We start from the raw sequence: 19,443 nt of genomic DNA on the forward strand, positions 1-19,443 counted from the left end.
GAATCTACATACATGGGGGGAAATCAAAGGAATGTTTCATGTTTATTAGCATGGACTATGAAGGAAGATGCCACATACAACGTGGTAGTTGCTGAGTGTCAAAGACATAGTTCTTCTATGCTGGGGTGGACCTTAGGTGGAATTTATAAGTATCCAAGAAAGAGCCAATAGAGCTTGACTTTCACCGCAGTTCTGCAGGTTGTCACCCCCTCTTTGGTTTCGATGGAGCTGGGCTGTCGAGTAGCATTTGGGAGTTGTATGAAGTACTTGCTCACTCCCAACAGTATCCATGATGTGTGTGTGTCTGATTCTGCACACCTCCTTGCTTTAGTCCCTGAAACTAGGTGCAGTAAATCGATTGCCCCAGGACTGTTAAAGGAGCCACAGATCTGGGGATTTGTGACTGCTCAGAGTAGGCCCTGAGACATGCCTAGTGAATTCGTAGAATGTTTGTTGGGTCTGCTGGACAGGCTTCTGTCCTAATGAGGCTCCTGTCTGTCTTGGATTTCTAGTTTGTACCAGCTTTGAATGCTGAGGTCTCTCTGCTGTCGCTGCTGGCTTCTACCTCTCCTGACCTCTGATAACTGGTTCTTCTGGTCCTTTCATTCTTGTGTGTGGATCTCTAATTTACTGTAATTTCTTTCTGTTTAGTTTTGTTGTTCAAAATTAGAAAAATGCATTTTCATACTCTTCTGTACATACAATCTTTTAAACTTAAGCAAATGGATTGCAGTATGCATATTCTTATATAACTTTATTATTCTCCTTACAAACTTGTTAGAGAATTTTTTCCCCACATTTTCCATATAAAAGTACCCTATTCTTTCCAAATTGTACATAGAATTCCTATGCCACTGTAGAGATGTATATACATTGTTTTGTTTTGTTTTGTATTTCAAGACAGTGTTTCTATATAGCTTTGGAGCCTGTCCTAGAACTAGCTCTTGTAGACCAGGTTGTCCTCGAACTCAAAGATCCTCCTGCCTTTGCCTCCTGAGTGCTGGGATTAAAGATGTGCGCCACCACTGCCTGGCTGTACATACATTGTTTAAACAGTTCCCTTGATTGGACTTTGAGTTTTCCCAATTATTTTTATAAATGATATATAATAAACATAATGATTGTTGCTTATATGTCTTATTGGACATTGATTTTAGTATCATGAGGCTAAGCCCCTTATTGAACTGTTGAGTCCAGAAACTAAAAAAATACTTATTTGTTGTTTGGCGTTATGTGCATGATGTGTATGTGGGCACTCATGCGTGTGTGTGTGTGTGTGTGTGTGTGTGTGTGCTTGTGTGTGTGTACCATTGCATGCAAGCTGCATTGCACATGTGGAAGTCAGAAGACAACTTTCTGGCATTCCTTTTATCTTTATATGTTCTCTGTGCATCAAACCCAGGTTGTCAGTATTGTAGGGTGTCCCAGAGAAGACTGCCAATAGAAAGTCTTTGTTAGCTGGCAGCACCAAGCCTTTCTCAGGGTGAGCACAAGAACCATGTCTGGGGTTGACATGCTTCAGTTAGCAAGAACAGTTAGCCAGAAGTGGAATTAAAGAAGCTAAAAACCAAGGTTAGTACATCTAGAGACTTTCCCAGAACTGTGTAGTATAATGGCTTAGGTCTTTGTGCTGAGTTTTATGGCCTGAATGATGCTTTCATCATGGGGTCAGTTGTGCTAAGGCCTGGGGGCTATTGAGGTCCAGGGCCTGCTAAAGTCAGGCTTCTCTCACAAGTGCTTTTACCAACTGATCCATCTTACCAGATGTGAGTGTGAGCATTTTTGCATTTAAAATTTGAACAGCCAATCAAAAATGGTACAAGCTTTATAAATTCATTGACAGTGAGGGTATGTACTTATTCATGCCATCACCAGCAATGGATATTTTCATTTAATTTCCTGGTGAGTATGGATTCAGTTTGCCTATCTGTGACTCCTTGACATTATACTTATTCCTAGACATCTATAATGCTCCTTCTTCTTGCTTTGTCTATGCATTGTGCATTATTTTGTTGTTTGGTTGATTTGGTTTGTGGAGCTCTGACTGTCTTAGAACTCACTCTGTAGACCAGGCTGGCCTCAAACTCACAGAGATCCACTTGCCTGTCTCCTAAGTGCTGGGATTAAAGGTGTGTGCCTCTATACCTGGCCTTTTCATTTGTTTTTACATTATGCTTATCTTAGATGGGAATTTTCAAGAATTATTTCTGCATTGAGAATTCTGTATGCTTTTGTCAGTAGGAGGATAAAAAAGCGGGGGGAGGATTTGGAATAGCAGTTCACTTCTTACTGGCATGTGCCTGGATTTGGAAGAGCAGTTCACTTCTTACTGGCATGTGCCCGGATTTGGAAGAGCAGTTCACTTCTTACTGGCATGTGCCAGGGTAAGGGCGTGAAAGAACATAGTGAGCTGGTAGCTTGAGTGACTGAGGCAGGTGATAAAGATCAAGTCTATCTTAAAACCTAGACCTTACAAAAAGAGGAATTAGAACAGCACGTTAGCAAAGTGGGAGACTGACTGTGGTCTTGAATGGGCAAAGAGATTACCTAAAAGATCATTGCTGTAAACCCAATAGGAGGGGTTACAGGCCTGAGCAGCTACAAAGTGGAGGTATGGGAGACGTACTCTATTTATATGGTAGAATCAATAGGATTGGTAATGAAGGAAACACATCAGGACCAAGGGAAGAAAAGATGTCTTAATTAGGGTTACTATTGCTGTGATGACACATCACAACCAAAGAAGCTTGATGAGAAAAGGGTTTATTCAGTTTATACTTCCACATCACAGTTTATCATCAATGGAAGTCAGGATAGGAACTCAAGCAAGGCAGGCACGTGGAGGCAGGAGCTGATGCAGAAGTTCTGGAGGAGTGCTTATTGTTCCTTGTAGTTTGCTACAAGCCTGCTTTCTTGTAGGACCCAGAATCATCAGCCCATCAACCACTAATTAAGGAAATGCCCTCTAGGCTTGCGTATAGCCTAATCATATGGAGGAATTTCCTTTCTCTGATGACTCTAACTTGTGTCTAGTTAACCTGAAACTTGCCAGTACAAGAAGAATGAGTGTGTGTGTGTGTGTGCGTGTGTGTGTGCGTGCGTGTGTGTGTATGTGTGTTTTGGGGGGATAAGTGAGCTCTCACATGAGTTAGAGAAAATAATAAGAAAGAAGCTACTAAGCAAAATAGAGACTAAAGGAAGAAAGAATATGTTTGAGATCATGGCTAAGGGCACTAACTGCTCTTCAGAGGACCCAGGTTCAATTTCCGTCATCTACATGGCAGCTAACAACTGTCCCTAACTCCAAGATCTGTTACCCTCACACAGATACACAGGCAAAACACCAGCGCACATAAAATGAAAATAAATAAATCATTTAAAGAAAAGAATATTTTTTAGATCAATTTCAGGCAAAACACCAACGCACATAAAATGAAAATAAATAAATAATTTAAAGAAAAGAATATTTTTTAGATCAATTTCAGACATGGTGATGTGGAACTAAGAATGCCCAAGTAGACAGACATGTGTAGTCAGTGGGTGAAAGTACTGGGCAAATGGGGATTGGTCGTTTGCTGCACCATTTGCAGGCCAGAGCGGCTATGAAGTGGAGGAATGAGAAGTGTTCTGTTTGAATGTAAGAACCAATAGGGATTGGTGACCACATCAAGAGGACAGACCCAGTAGATGGAGATGAATGAGAGAAAGGAGCTGTCACTGAGAGCCAGTGAGTTTGTCTAGAAGACGATGTCTATTGCAACGCGAAGGCGCTGTGCTGAAGAATGCCGTCATTTAAGAAGAAATGCCACATGTGGTGGACACGCTGCAGTTCTTCAAACTGATATGCCCCAAACACTCCATAAATAGTATTTTCTGAACTTATATATATTCATTTATTTTCGTGGAGGATTACATGTTTGCTAGTGCATGTGTGTAGAGTCGGGAGTCCAGCTTGTGGGAATAGGTTCTCTCCTTCCGCCATGTGGGTCTTGGTGATCAAACTCAAGGTCCAGGACTTGGAAGCAAGTACTTTGATCCTTGAGCTTTGTTCCAGATCAATAAGTACTTACCAACCAAATACAAGTTAGTGGGGAGGAGTAACACGGAATCATCCAGAAAGTCTGAGAACCATCATCTGAGTCAGAGGAGGCCCACAGTCATTAGATGGCTTTGCCAACATCAAGGGAGAAACATGTCTAAGAAACAAGTTGGCAGGCATATCAGTTGCTGCGGAGGGGAGTTTGAGGGAGAATTGAGGGGCTTTTAGCTAGACGGCTTAAAGAAAGCAGTTGTATTTGGGCAGATAAGGTCTGAATGCAGGAGTCAGTTTGCAGTGTGCTGTGGTGTAAGCAGTGAGGAAGCCGGCAGAAACAGGACTCCCTGGTTGAAGTGTTTAGATTATGGGGATAGCTTCGCCGTTTGCTTCACTTCCACAGTGACACCTGCCAGTCCCTCTCGATCTTTGACCCTGGTTAATGTGCTGTTCCACTAACTAGAGGCCTTCAGTATCGTGGGAATATGCTGGCCGCACAGGTGTTTGGACCCGATCCAGACCTACTGACCCGGAAGGTGCAGGGCCCTGGCCTGCAGGAAGAGTTTTCAGAAGGTTTAACAGGGGAATTTGGAAATCTGCAGTTCACTGGCCTAGCAGTCAAGATCTTTAAACCTGAGTGCCTGAGAACTGAGGCTCTGTCCTTCTACTTAGAAAGCAGCAGGCACCCAGCTTCTGCATGTGCCTGTGGACACAGGAGCCTAGGAAGCCTCACTCCCCCACGGAGTCTCAACACGAAACATTCTATTAGCTACTTTCCGATGACTGTGATGAAATACTGTGACCAAAAGGAACACATCAAGGGGAGTTTATTTGGCTCACAGATCCAGAGGAGGGGTCCATAATGACAGGGAGGTGTGCTAGCAGGTTGGGGGGGGTCACATCTCAGTCTCACACAGGAAGCAGAGATAAAGAGAGTGGATATGGACCAGAAGAGGGAAATTCCTTTTATGAAGCTATAGTTACCCTGATACCAAAACCACACAAAGACCCAACCAAGAAAGAGAACTACAGGCCATTCTCACTCATGAATATCGAAGCAAAAATTCTCAATAAAATACTGGCAAACCGAATTCAAAAGCACATTAGAAAAATTATCCATTATGATCAAGTAGGCTTCATCCCAGAGATGCAGGGCTGGTTCAACATACGCAAATCTATCAATGTAATCCACCATGTAAATAGACTGAAAGAAAAAAACCATATGATCATTTCATTAGATGCTGAAAAAGCATTCGACAAAATTCAACACCCCTTTATGATAAAGGTCTTGGAGAGACTAGGGATACAAGGGTCATACCTAAATATAATAAAAGCTATTTACAGCAAGCCGACAGCTAACATTAAACGGAGAAAAACTCAAAGCCATCCCACTAAAATCAGGAACAAGACAAGGATGTCCACTCTCTCCATACCTCTTCAATATAGTGCTTGAAGTTCTAGCAATAGCAATAAGACAACATAAGGGGATCAAGAGGATTCGTATTGGAAACAAATCTCAATTTCTAAAGACATGCTCTGCTTTAATAGGATTTGGTTTTACGTCTTCTAAAGGTCTGGGATTCTCTTCTCCCGTCTTTCTATCCTTAAAATGCCATGTGGTGTTTTATGTTTGCCTACCACTTGAATGGCAATGCTGGGAGAGTTGGAGCCAGTGGCAGACGTTTTCCTGATTACTCCAAATTTATCAAAACGTTTATTTTTTTTTCTCCTTACCAGGTCTGTGAGCTGGATATTATCTTTAATTTTGAAAAGGCGTATTTTATCCTTGATGAATTTATAATAGGTGGAGAAATTCAGGAAACATCCAAGAAAACGGCAGTCAAGGCCATTGAAGAGTCTGATATGTTACAGGAGGTCAGTATAGTTTTTATTCCTGGGAAAGATGATGTTGAGTCCAGCACTAATTATAATATAGCCACCACTCTGATTACTATACCCGCATGTTGTGCTGGGCATAGCTTCTACTTTAAACAGTTCTCACGTATTAGTTTGCTCAATTCTGTCAGCAATTCTAACCAGGTCTCAGTCTGTTTTCTTGTGAGTGAACAGAGACTCGGGAGGTGGAATGTCCTGCTCATTTTTGTAGTTAATAAATATGAAATAGAGCTTTGGACCCTTGCGGTTTAGTCCTGAGTCTTTGCTTGTCCTGTCTTGCTGAGCTTCAGGGTCTGAAAATATGTTACCCTCTTAGGGGTATCAAATGCTTGGAGCTATTATTTGCAGACGTAATTTTATGAGATGTATAAAAAGGCTTTCATTAAAATATCTGCTCTGCCCTGGGAAGGAGACACAGCAGTACGGAGTTATTTCATTTGCCAGGAATATTAGAGCTATGTTATCGAAGATGGCATTTGTCATTTTAATTGAAATTCCCTGCCTCTTGGGAAGACCCTAGGTCTGTGTCTGTGTGCTCTTGCTTGTGTAAATGAATCAGGAGCACTTATGGATGGATTGCTGAGGTATAAATGGGCCCTGAAACCTATGCTTGGCACTGCCCCTGACATTTTGCCTCATATAATATCCAGGGACTTTTCTTTTTAGAAGCATCCCAGATTTGAATCTGACCTAGTAGGGTAATATAACTTACATTAACCCCTTGCAGGACACTGGAAAAGAACACTGTGTTTCTCTGACCTTTGCCTTCTAGAATGAGGCAGTTCTGAGCAGTCCTAAACTAAGCATATTTCTGGGTGCTTAGATTCTGTCCCGGCCTCCCAGAATACCAGTGGGTCTTCCTTCCTTCCCTCTCTTCTCCCCCTGTTGCCCCCACTCTCCGCTGTGTGTGTGTGTGTGTGTTTGTTTTTTTGGACAGAGTCTTACAGTGTAACCCAGGCTGGCTTTAAATTCACTATTCTTCTGCCTCTACCTCCCAAGTGCTGGGATGACAGGCGTGTACCACACCTGGCCTCAGTGGGTCTTTCCATCTTCCTGTTTTCATAACAGCAGGTCAAGAGTCAAGAGGATTTCAAGAATTGTAAAGTGCCCTTTTAAAATTGGTACTAAGGCCATTCTTCCTGCTATTTGGAAATAAGAGACTGATTAAGTTAATAAGACATTAGGCATGATTTCCCAGCAACTGTCTTGGCAATACTTTGAGCTGATTACTTACTCCTGCCCATGGAGGGACTCCATCCTCAGGTGAGTGGACATGAAGAAAGGCAAGGGTGGGTCCCACAAGCAGCTCTGGGTGCCTGTCAGGTCAATGCATTCATTGCTAGAGGTATTATCCCCTTCAAGAAATGCATTAAACCTCATTGAGTCTTACTTGACTCTTTCCAAATGTCACAAAAGGGGATTTTATGAGGCACTGAAGCAATCAGTACTTGTAAATAACTTGTAAAAGAACATTTATTAAAATATGCTGGGGTGGAGAAACAGGGAGTAGGAAGTGGGGGTTATTTCTAAGACTCTACTCTTTGTCTTTAAGATAGAAGCTTCTTATAGGAGAGGCAGACCTTTCACAGGGTCTTTGGTACTTTGGTAGCTAAAGCTTCCTGAATTGAGGCCAAGACACACCTGAGTTATTTCGAAGTCCCCAGGCTGCAGGAAATAGGCTTTAAGAACTTTCAGTGGATCTGTGTTCCTAGTTCCACTTAAATCTTGGAAGCAGGCATTTCAAGAAGTGAGCCCTTTCACAGGAAAGCACTAATTGGTTGCCCCGTGTCCCTGATGGCTGAGAAGACAGTGTGAACTGGTAGAGTTAGATGCCCCGTGTTAAGCCCTGTACCCCAGCGATCAGGCAAGGTTGTGGCTGCCCTTAAATGGCTCTTGTTGAGTGAACAGAGCCTGCCAAATGCCACAGTCTTGCTAGTGTCCTTGTGGGCTCCAGTACCCCTTCCAGTGACATCCGTGAACATTTGGGAGAGCTTGTGGAAGAGTCAACTTTGCATGTCTGGTCTGCTTTATAAAGTACAGAATATGTAGGAGAAAATGTTCAAATTGCATAAAGGGGAAGAAGGCCCCTTTACTTCCTGACCTGCCACGAGTCCCACGTTGGACACCATTTGTCATATCCCATGCCTGGGTGACAATTACTGGGTCCTGCCTGGCTTCTTCATCCCTGTTTGGAGGGAAGTGTGAGGATTAAGAAAAATAGACAAGAGACAACTGATAGAGTTGGGAGGGTATCTAGTAAATAATGAGTTTTGCCTCATATTTTTTTCTCATAGGCTTTCTATGCCCCAGTCCAAAGAGGAAGGGGAAGGCAAGAGACTTCTTTACCATGATACTAGGAACTAACAAAGTAATTACATTCTTAGTATCCAAAACATCAAGTAACCACACTCTAGGTCAAAACATCCTGTCAGTAGCCACACCTTAGGTCAAACCTCCTTGAAGAGAACAGGTCTGGCTCTCTGACCTTTAGTCAAGGTGGAACAAATCCTCTTCTGTGCGTTCCCACACTTAGAGTTCAGCTCTAAGTACGCATTTGTAGTTATTAGGGTCCAAGAAAGGCCTTTATGATGTTGTCTTCTTTTAGAACAACTGAAAACCATGAAATAGCTCTTAGGACTTTCCCCTCAATTACACCTAATGAAATTTTCCTGGGCTAGAGGAGAGAAACAGAAGTTAATTTCACATATTTAATTAGGCCCATAGTCTTAAAGCTTTAGGTGCCCATCTTAATCTGAACATATCCAGGTTAGATGTTGATAATTCTGAAAGTCTAGTTGTCTGGGGTTGACTGATATGGGAGGGAGTAGCAGCAATGTGGGTGATGTCATAAAGTTAGAAGCATAGAGATTGTAGAGTAGAGGTTGTACTAGATGAAGAGAATGATCTTCACAGACCATAGCCTGTTAGGAAGGGATGGTCAAATGGAGTCAAGCCGTAGGCCATCTCATTCATGAGGATGTATGAACAACTGCTTGGTGCACCCTAACACTTTTCAATCTTCAGAGCATAAACCAAAACCACAGTGCAGTAGAAAGGGGATGCATATTAGGTACAGAATGCATCTTATCAAGGTGTGAGAGTCTCCAGTTGGGTCCAAAGATATGACCCTAGCTTGACTCTAGTGAAGGTAAGGGAAGACAAAGATTTGAGACTGTGACTGTTTTAAGTCAGTTCCAACGCTTTTAAGTGCAAGTTCAAGAAAGCAACAAATTCTCACAACATTTCTTTATGTCCTTGGAGTGATAGCTGGAGTCACCTCATGCTAATATATGGTGGATAACCAGAGCCCAGTGAACCTTGCGGCAGTGAGGTATTCACTTTATGTCCTTGACCATCTCATGCTTCTTCAAGGCTGCAGAAAGTGTTGAGCAGGGTGTCCATACTGTCCATTCAAATTTGCAACAGTAAGGCATTTTAACTGCAAAGACAATATAGTTGTAGCAATATAAGAGTATCAAACAAAGGGAATATGTTATTCTAGGTTTTATTTGATCATCTTTTTAATATTGATAATGTGTTGTCATCTCTTACATTTTAAATATAAGATTATAAAATCTCATAAATTTTAGACTTAATTTGCTTTGGATCTTTTTAAATCAGGATAATCTACAAAATTCACATAGGTTAGGGGTCATTGTTGATACCCAAGTCAAGTTAAAAGGTAATGGTGGAATATTTAAGAGGAGATTCAGGCCAGATGTCCTTGGTTATAAGCCTCTTTGGACCAGTGCCCAGTTAGGAGGCTGACAAGCTTTAGAGAAAGTGTGGGTGACTAATCATAAATCATTTCAGCAGTGGTACACTGAGATTCTAAAGAGACAGGGAACACAGGTAGAAACCCTGATTTCTGATATGGGTATCCTCTAGGTCAGTGGTGCTCAACCTTCCTGATGCTGCAACCCTTCAATACAGTTCCTCATGTTGTGATGACCCCCCCACCATAAAATTATTCTGTGGCTACTTCATAACTGTATTTTTCTACTGTTATGAATTATAATGTAAATACCTGATTTGCTGGGTATCTACTATGCAACCTCCAGGTTGAGCGGCTCTGGACAATCTTGTTGGCCACATCCTTGATCTCTTTGGCCCCAGCTGCCAATCTTTCCTGAGGTGTTGAATGATCACACACGTGTTGGGGCGCATAATTAGATGTCAATTGCTAAGCAAATTGGGAGTGACCCATAGTGGCTTAAAGTTTTGCCTAAGGATAACTTGCTACCCCCCACCCTCCATGAGCTCTCTTACTGATATAACCTGGGTCATTGTTTTTCATAAATGTGTATCTGTTCAGTAGGAGGGAGTTTGCAATACCAGTGTGGAATTCTACCTGTCTTATCAAACACTTAAAAGAAAAAATGAAGACAGGAAACTAAAACTTTGGGGCTTAGCAGCAAATTTGATAACTGAATGAGGGTCTGGATATTTTGGAGAAGTGCTCTTCCAAAGGCATAGTGGAAAGCTTTCAGAGTCATAGGATACTTATCCCTTCTGACTGGGCTGTAGGTATAAAGAAGAGGTTCTGCACAGCATAGAAAACAATGCATGTGTTACATATACTTGGGGCTTCTCAAACACATGTGCCCACGTGTGGTCCTCGCGGCCATTTAGACAGGAGCTTTAAATGAACAGTGGTGTCTCCGTAGTTGTTTCAGCATCTCTCTTCCCAAACATCCACTTCCTGATCAAGCTTACCCTTTTCTCAGTTGAAACTGATGTATGTACAGCCATGTGTACATGTAGATAAATGATATTCAAACTTGTAGCCACTTAAAGTAGAATGCAAAGAGTTATGTCTATATATGCTTTTGAATTTTTTCAACATGGCAAAAAGAAAAAACCAACAGAATGAAAAACAAATCATAGTCTGTTAATGCATATGGTTTAAAGGGAAGATTGCTCTAAGTCACTTTTCTCTTTCAGACAATGGAAGAATACATGAACAAGCCCACGTTTTAACTGTGCAGTCTACTTGAAGATTCTGAGTGCTTCGTGTTGGGAATCAACCAATGAGCAACTCTTTGCATCCAGTCTCCACACAGCTTCTGGCTCCATGCCAAAAATAATTTAAAGGGATTGTTGTTAGCATAACGTATTTATAGTTGCTACATGTCTGTATTATACTGTGTATCAGTACTCATTGTGGCTCTAGTTGTTTCAAATAATTGCTGCAGATTGAATAGTTGTTTGCCGTGTTTGTGGAATTTTTTAAACGTAATTTCAAATATTAGTTGCAATATAATAATTTTTGTTGCCATTTGATCGGTCTACCTTTAGGCTGACAACTACTTTGTGATAACACACAATTTTGAATGTAAAGTATATTTTATATAACAAATGCCTTTCCTAAATGTTTTTAAAAGGTACATGAATTCAAATTTATGTTACTAGTTCAGATTTCATACATGATACAGACATTTTTAAATGTTCAATACTACTATAATTTCAGGTCAGATACAATTTATATGACTTTAATGTTTTGAATTCAAGTTATTTTCTTCAGAATTGGGATAGAACTTTATAAATGATTTTGATGTTTTAGAAGGTGCTAGATTGAGTTTTTTTTAAACTTTACTTTCAATTGAATATAAGGGACATTTCAATAAGGTTATGTTTTCTACAAGCTACCTATTTATTATGGTTTCAGGAGATCTGGAGATAAAATATTACAGTATCTCCTATTATTACCAAAGTACTAACAAAGGAATAGCTAGATCAATAATTGTAATCTCCACTACTATTTTACATCTCATGTTCCAATTAATCCTTGTGATCGAGAGGCTTCTTCAAATAATTTTAATGTAAGCTGAATGCATTAGGTTTCCTTAGGGCATGTATTTTCATTGTGTCCTTTATGGGAGGTGACGCTATTCCTTTTTCCTCTCCTCTTCCCCAGGAAAATATTTTCTGCTGACCACTATTATTGTGACCATATCACCTTCATGCTTCCAAAACAAACGTTCTGCATAGTCAGGTACTGAGTGTGCTCAGACATGAAGTAGGGAGTTGCTTTGTGGCGTTTGTTCTCAGCGCCCGTGTCTGGAGTTTCGGGTATGCATTTTCATTGTGAGTGTCAGAGTCTGATATCATCCATATCAGAGTGCTTAGGACGCTTACGATTTTCCTAAGACAATAGTGAGCTTGAGTTTGGGTTCTGTGGGAGATCTCGAAAGGGAACATGACGGTTTGTTGCCTTTGGTTCATTTCATCAGTCATATTTAAGGCATGATGGCAAAACCAGAATGGAAGAACAGTCAAACGGACCCATTCCTCAATATAACCATTTATATAAAGGCAATAATTCAGTTTGCATATGAGGAAATAAATGGACTTTTAATAGCTGACGTAGCTTCAGATTAATAATATGACTATGGTGGCTGGTTGATATTTGTCCCTTTTGAACAACTTTGTTTAGACAGACTTCAGGTTTGTGCACTAACTTAAAAAAATTGGTTAAGAATCTTTGTTTTTCAAACATTTTGTAAAACTGAACTTTCTGTAATTTCAGAGGTTTTCTGGTTCCTTCGCAGTGTTTTTGAATGAAGGTATCATAAAATGTACTGCTTATATTCTGGATAGAAACACTTTTGACACTGTCCAACTTGTACAAGGATTCTTCCTGTCGATGTACACATAGAAAGTGATTATATTTATATTACATACTGGGGTAAATTCAAAAGATTTGAGGAATGGCTTACATGAACTTTAGTGAAAATCATTATGCATATTTTATTATTACAAAAGTCTAAGAAAAGTACCAAGTGAAAAGAAAAATAATACTGAATTTGTATAAAACTTCCAAATAAAATGTTAAAAGATGTTGATAATGAACTTGAGTATGATTTCATGACATATATATGTATATATATATTCGTGTTAACTAATCTTTTAGTTTTTATAATTTTAATTTTAGTTTCTGGTAAAAATCCCTTTAGAATTTCTTGCTACCCTTGGCTGTGGTGGTGCATGCCTTTAATCCCAGGACTTGGGAGGCAGAAGCAGGCAGATATCTGAGTTCAAGGCCAGCCTGGTCCACACAGTGAGTTTCAGAACAGCCAAGCTACACAGAGAAACCCTGTCTCATAAAACAAAACAAAACAGCCCTTCCCCTGCACACATACACACAAAAACAACTAAAAAGAGAAAAAAGAAAATAATTTCTTGCTATTTAGTAATGAGAACCTCACAAGGTGGAGGCTCCTGGGAGCACACTCATTTCTTCCCCCATTCTGCTCTTCCAGCATTTCTTTACCGTGTGATAACAGGATTTCTTTACTGGCAGCCAAGGAAGCAATCAATCTTTCATTACTTTCATTAACATATGTCAAGGCTTTTTTGCTATAAAATAAGTGAATTTTCTCATCCTGAATCTGTTAAAATAATGGTAAGGCTTTCATCAAATACACTGTGCTTCGAATCCCAATAATTCTTCCAAGATGTGTATTATCGGACTATAAAATATCATTGTTGACGGACTGCGTGGACATCGATTGACTTCTCAGAGGTTTCATCAATAAACACATTGATAAGTGTTAGTGTAGTTTTTCATATGGCCCCTGCAGTTTTTGACAAAATACATTCAGATGTTCTGGAATATGTAAAGCCAACCAATGACAATTTCCAACAATGGTAAATGGGAGACCATTTCTTTGTTTCAACCCTTTTTTGATTTGTTACAAACACTTAATAAAACTACCCATGGACAATGTGCCTTGATACTAGACAGCAATAATCTGCTTTGTCACAGGTAAAACCACAAGCATCTAATAACATCTAGGGCTTTATTAAAGTCACCTTTCTCCTCCCCCCACCTCTTATCCCCTCTTCTCTCCCCACTCTTCTCCACTCCATCCTCACACCTTTTCCTCCTTCCCTCCCTCTCTCTCTTTCCCTGAATTAATGCCTTCTTCCCTCTACTTCCTCTCCTCCTTCCCTCCCTCTCTCTCTTTCCCTGAATTAATGCCTTCTTCCCTCTACTTCCTCTCCTCTTTCCCTCCCTCTCTTCTCCCTCTCTGTCTTAGTTAGTTTTCTATTGCTGTGATAAAATACCACGACCAAAATCCCCTTGGTGAAGAGAGTTTATTTTAGCTTATGGTTTATAGACCATCATGAAGAGAAGTCAGGGCAGGAAACTGGAGGCAGGAACTGAAGCAGATTACACAGGATTGCTGCTTACTCATCTTGCTTGCCTATACCACCTAGAATTATTCCCCCAAGAAAGTTCCACCCTCAGTAGGCTGGGCCCTCCCACATTAATTAACTCAAAAAATGCCACACAGATTTGTACACAGGTCAATCCGATGGTGGCAATTTCTCACCTGAAGGTCCCTCAAGTATAGGTGACTCAAGTCTGTGTCAAGGTGACAAAAAACTAGCCAGCACACTCACTGTCATTTTTTTCCTGTCACAGGACCTCATTGTGTAGCCGAAGCTGACCTCTAGCTGGTGACCCTCCTGCCCCTGCCACCCAGCGGCTGAGGTTATCGGCATATGACACCACACCTGCCTTAGATTCACATTTCGATGTGTGCTTTGGTATGTAATTCAAGCCTCCAGACAGACGTTAGAAAGTTCTCCACAAATGAATTCACATATTTACTGAATCTTAGGGTCCTCTTGGATGTGGGCCATCGGTCCCTGGCATGTGCGCCTCTCTCATCATGGCTTCGGTTCTAGGTGCTCATTTATTGTTTTGGCTTTCTAGTGTGTTTTGGAACTTTGCCAGATAATGTTCAAACGTTTCTTTTGAGAGCATCTTTCTCTTGACTAAGAAAAGTCAGTTAATTTGAGATACATTTATGTCTCCATTTTCTTCAATGGAGTGACATTGGGTACTTCCACCACAGTCCAGCGCAGGCCTCACACTTAGGAGTAGTTGGTCAGCATAAATGTAGCGGCGTAAATGAACGGCAGACAGAAATTATAATAAAATATTCAGCTTTAATGAGGGAAAGACTTACAGAACCGAAGTTCCAGCGGAGAACAGGAAAGCAGAAGGGAAAGGGGGGGGGCACACCAGCAATATTTATTAGTAAAAACTATCCTCAGGGGACCCCGCCCTACAAGCAAGGTGATTGGCTGAGGCAACCCCTACACATAAATCAGACTCCATGGTTTTTAGTGGAGTCTTTCCTCCCCCCCCCCTTTGAAAGAAAGAACATGAAGTTGGGTGGGTAGAGAGGAGGAAGATCTGGGAGGCACGGGGGCAAGGAGAAGAGTATAATAAATATACTGTATGTATTTCTCAAATAATAAATTATTTAAAAAGAAAAAATAAAGCAATAGTTAGATCATTTGCATTCATTAAAATGGGATCAAATAAACTGAGAAGTGAGAGTGATAAATTTTCAATTAATACAGTTTAAATTTGAATGCCTGAAATGTTAAATTTGGGTTAAATAAAATGAAATTCAACAAAGCTCTTAAACTATATATATTAGTTTTAATTATGCAGGATTAAATACATTTTTGGAGAATTTATCTTCTATAATGAATTGACTTAATGAAATTACATTTTCCATTATTTAGAAGTTGAGCATTTTGAGGAAAAAAAAATGCTCAATGACATTTTGTCTAGTCAATTTTTGAGTCATTGTACGATTAAAGGCTTAGACTAAAACGATGGGGAAATAAACCACAGTAAGTTAATGAGAAAAATTGCTAGAATCAGTTGTACATTCTACTTGGAGCAACAATCCCATGTAATAATAATATCAACAAAGAAAACAATTTTAGATTGTTAATTGAAAAATTTACTAAAATTATAGAAGCATAATTTGAAGAAAATGTAAATCTTTTACATATACAACAAACCTAAACACAGTAAATAATAAAGTAAAAAATCAGGTGAATTGATGATTTCAGGAGATACTTCCTGAGAGACCCTTCTATTCTAGCCTTCTAACTCTGGTTCTGCTTGGCTTTTTGTCAGCTAGACACAGGCTAGAATTATCTGGGAAGAGAAACCTCAGCTGAGAAAATGCCTCTATCAGACTGTCTGTGGGTGAAGTCTGTGAGCTCATTTTCTTGATTGCTAATTGATGGAAAAAAGTGTCACCCCCGGGGGCATGCCACTCCTGGACAGGTGGTTGGTAGTGGTGTGAGAAAGTGGGTCGAGCAAGCCATGAAGGAAAGTCAGTAAGCAGTCTTGTTCCATGACCTCTGCTTCAGTTCTTGCTTCTAAGTTTTTGCCTTGAGCTTCCGCACAGACACTATGTTGTTCCTAAGTGGCTTTTGGTCATGGTGATTTATTACAGCAATAGAAACCAGACAAAGACACACTATTCCTGTAGTCTGCACTTAAAACATTATGAGCAAGAATACGTACATACTGAAGTTAAGAATTTTTCTGAGGACGCCATCCAAAAACCATTAAATATAATTTTAGTTTTTATGAACTGCAATAGGAAATTGGACCTGAATTTTTATCTCTATTATGGTTCTCAGAAACCAGTCTCTGAAAGCAAAGCACTAAGCCATAGCACATAGGTCAGGGGGTTGTGGAATTGTGAATCCTATTTGTGTTTAGCTAGAGCTTTACAATAGAGCTTGGGGACCTTGATGCTAGTCCTGAGTGTCATTGACAGGACTCACAGAGAGGTGGATTATGGGAAGATGAAGGGATGACTGAGGTGAACCAGAGAGACTATTCATTATACACCAGAGGAAAGAAAATGAGAACACCAATGTTCAGACTTCGATGGGGTCACGGTGCTAATCATTTGTTTAATTAACTTTCCTTTAGATCAAAGGCCATAGGAAGGTATTTGATGAGCTTGTTTTCCTGGTGTGTGCTACAAGCTAATGGCTTTCGGGGCATGATTTTCATTCTTTCAACTGATGGGAGTCAAGTATACTCAGTGCTCTCTGAATGACGGTCACTGTTGCAGGAGTAGAGAAAAGGCTGCTCCTGGAATATGGACGAGAAGTGAACTGCCAAGTTTGTGTTTGGGAGTTTTCGCAGGTGGAACTTCTCACCATCTTGAGAAGGAAACATGTCTTCCTGGCCCTGGATAACAGTCTGAAAAGGTAGCGTCCAATGACCACTTTGGCCACTTAGCGAAGGCATCCATTTAACCTTGTTTATAGCTAAGCACGAACGAAAGCTTCACATTTGATTCCGAGCTGAGGAGCCAGGGTAGGATGCAAACAACATGGCTTGGGAAACGAAGCAAAAAACTGCATGTTCATTTATGAGATCACTTCCTGGTGCTCTTGGGTATGCTGTGGGAATTCATTTCCCAATCTCTTTTGCAAGTCAGGTTTTTCATGGCGTAGTAATGACCAATGGAATGTGGGTCAAAGTGATGTTCTGAGTCACAGGACGGCTGTGTGGTCCTTCATTCTCCGTCTTCACTGTTAAAGCTGACGGAAAAGAACCCATGATTCAGAGAAAGCAGAGCCTTGACGAGAGTTTAAAACATGTTAGAAAAGCCAACCAACTGACCAATCGCGAGCCACAGAAGGGGACTTCTAGTGTCTGAAGCCAGTGAACTCCAGCTGTTTATTGTCACACAAGTCTGCCCTAAACAATGCATGACCCAGTGCTGGGCTGTTACCGACAGAATCATCAAGACTAGGACGTCAAGTGTGTTCTTAGGGCATAGACAAACCATAAGACTCTTGGCATTGAACCCACATGGCTGCTTATCTCGTGATTGCAGAAACAAGCTACTGTGTTGGCTGGAATATCGTGCCCCTCCCGGGCTTATGTTTTAAACACCCAGCTGGTGGCGCTGTTTGGGATACTATGGGTTCTTGAGGAGGCGGGTCCTAGCAGGAGGAACCTAGGGGTTGACCTTTGAAGCTTTTAGCCCAGTCTTAAATTCGGTTCTGTTCTCTCTACTTAGCGGGTCATGGTTCTGAGGCTCTTATACAACATGCCCAGCTACAGCGGGCCCTTACAAACTCTGCCAGTCTTTCCCTGCCATGATGGACTGAAACTATGAGCCAAATTCTTTCCTGTGTCAAGTTGTTCCTGTCAGGGATTTTGGCAACAGCAATGCAAAAGAAGCTAAGTCAGGTTCTAAGATATGTGCATCAGCTGTATTAACAAAAACACGGTTATGATGCCGTTTGTACACCACAGATGTTTTTATGGAGATAAAAATTTGAATCCCACAGACACTCTGAGCCTGTAGGCAATTTTGCTTCTCATTATGTAAAGCCTGTAATTTCACCTAAACATTTGATATAATTAGGTGTAATTGTATAATTTTTGGAAAATTGTAAGCACTGGCAATATTGGGATTTTCAGAATCTGGAGCCTGGGGGCCAACACTGCTGTTTCCTACGTTCTCAGCACTGTACCTGTCCACTTGAGTTTGCATGCTGGCCTAGCTTTAGACTCTACTTGCTCGATCCCTCAGAGATTGCTAGTGAAGTCTTCTCCTCTGCCTTCTGAGAGCCTCCTCATTCTGTCCTAATACAAGTTACAAATCCTGCTCTCTTCTGCCTGGTGAGTGTATCCCATTTTTCTTGGTTTTTGATTGTTCAATTTATTCTTTCTACTTGGTCCATCTTCTAACCTTAGATTCTTTAAGAAAAAATGTTTATTCTTTATGTATTATCTGTGTGTCTCCTCTTGTGTATGCCATGGCACATGCGTGGAGATCAGAGGACAACCTGTGGGAGTTGGTTCTCTCCTTCCACCATTTGCATTCCGGGGATCAAGTTTAGGTCGTCAGGTTTAGTAGCAAGCACCCTTCTACACGGAGCCATAGCGCCAGCCATTTTATATCCATATTGTTAAATATATCACTTAAATGACACTGATGTCATAAATTTTCTTGATCCATTCTTCCTGCCTCCTCTAAAAGCCCTTTCAACGACATGTCTCCTTCAATATCTTTTGGCAGATACCTAAATATACATCTTATATACTTAAATATATATCTTATATACTGATGACATAAAAAATATTTACAATGATCAAGATGGTTTTGAGTATATGTGTGTGTGTGTGTGTGTGAAAGAAAGGGATAAGAAATGGAGAGAGAGACAGAGTTATTTCTGATCAATGGTCTATGAGTATCCAGTAAGTTTCTCTTATCACTCCCAGGCTTGAATACCTTTAAAGAAGCACGACAGGCTCACGAAAGTATCAAAGCAGTGTCTTCATTCTCACAGCAAATTATCGGAATTGTTCACTTTTGATCAGAATGCTTTCTATTGTCTCTTATCTTGAGACATAATTGCGTTTCCAAAACATGGTAGGATCCCAAAACTTCAAGAGATTCGTTTTGACTCTTATTGGCCAAGAATTTTTTTCTCTTTTGCTGATAGCATAAGGACCCTACCTTCCCTATCAGGCCCTGCACAGGGAGTGCCAGTAAGGACAGAGTGAAAGTCAAGTGTTACTTGCCCCATGATGCAGGGATCAAAACTAAAACTGAATGCAATAGTGATACCTTAAGAATTATTTTTATTATTTTTGTTTATTTATTTATATTTTGTGAAAGAAACAAGTGCGTTGATACTAGACTCTAGGCAAC

The 19,443-nt window shown here is 40.6% G+C and overlaps 1 protein-coding gene across 4 annotated transcripts in view; it reads left to right on the plus strand.

The window, feature by feature from the left end:
• Ap1s3 (adaptor related protein complex 1 subunit sigma 3) overlaps positions 1-12,781 on the plus strand; it is a 65,064-nt gene extending 52,283 nt beyond the window's left edge. For 2 of the 4 annotated variants that reach the window (XR_007595218.1, XR_007595216.1), the window contains exons 4-6: positions 5,771-5,908; positions 6,998-7,192; positions 10,874-12,781. Coding sequence is in view for 1 of the 4 variants with exons in the window: in XM_050161048.1 (XP_050017005.1) it covers positions 5,771-5,908; positions 10,874-10,909 (174 nt within the window). In the remaining 3 variants the exon portion in view is untranslated. The remainder of the gene's footprint in view (positions 1-5,770; positions 5,909-6,997; positions 7,193-10,873) is intronic. The other 2 variants (XR_007595217.1, XM_050161048.1) reach the window with 2 other exon arrangements.
• The last annotated feature ends 6,662 nt before the right edge of the window (positions 12,782-19,443 follow it).

This window comes from Alexandromys fortis, unplaced genomic scaffold, assembly GCF_014885135.2.
Source record: "Alexandromys fortis isolate MF-2015 unplaced genomic scaffold, M_Fortis_MF-2015_v1.1 scaffold_98, whole genome shotgun sequence".
Lineage (NCBI taxonomy): Eukaryota > Metazoa > Chordata > Mammalia > Rodentia > Cricetidae > Alexandromys > Alexandromys fortis.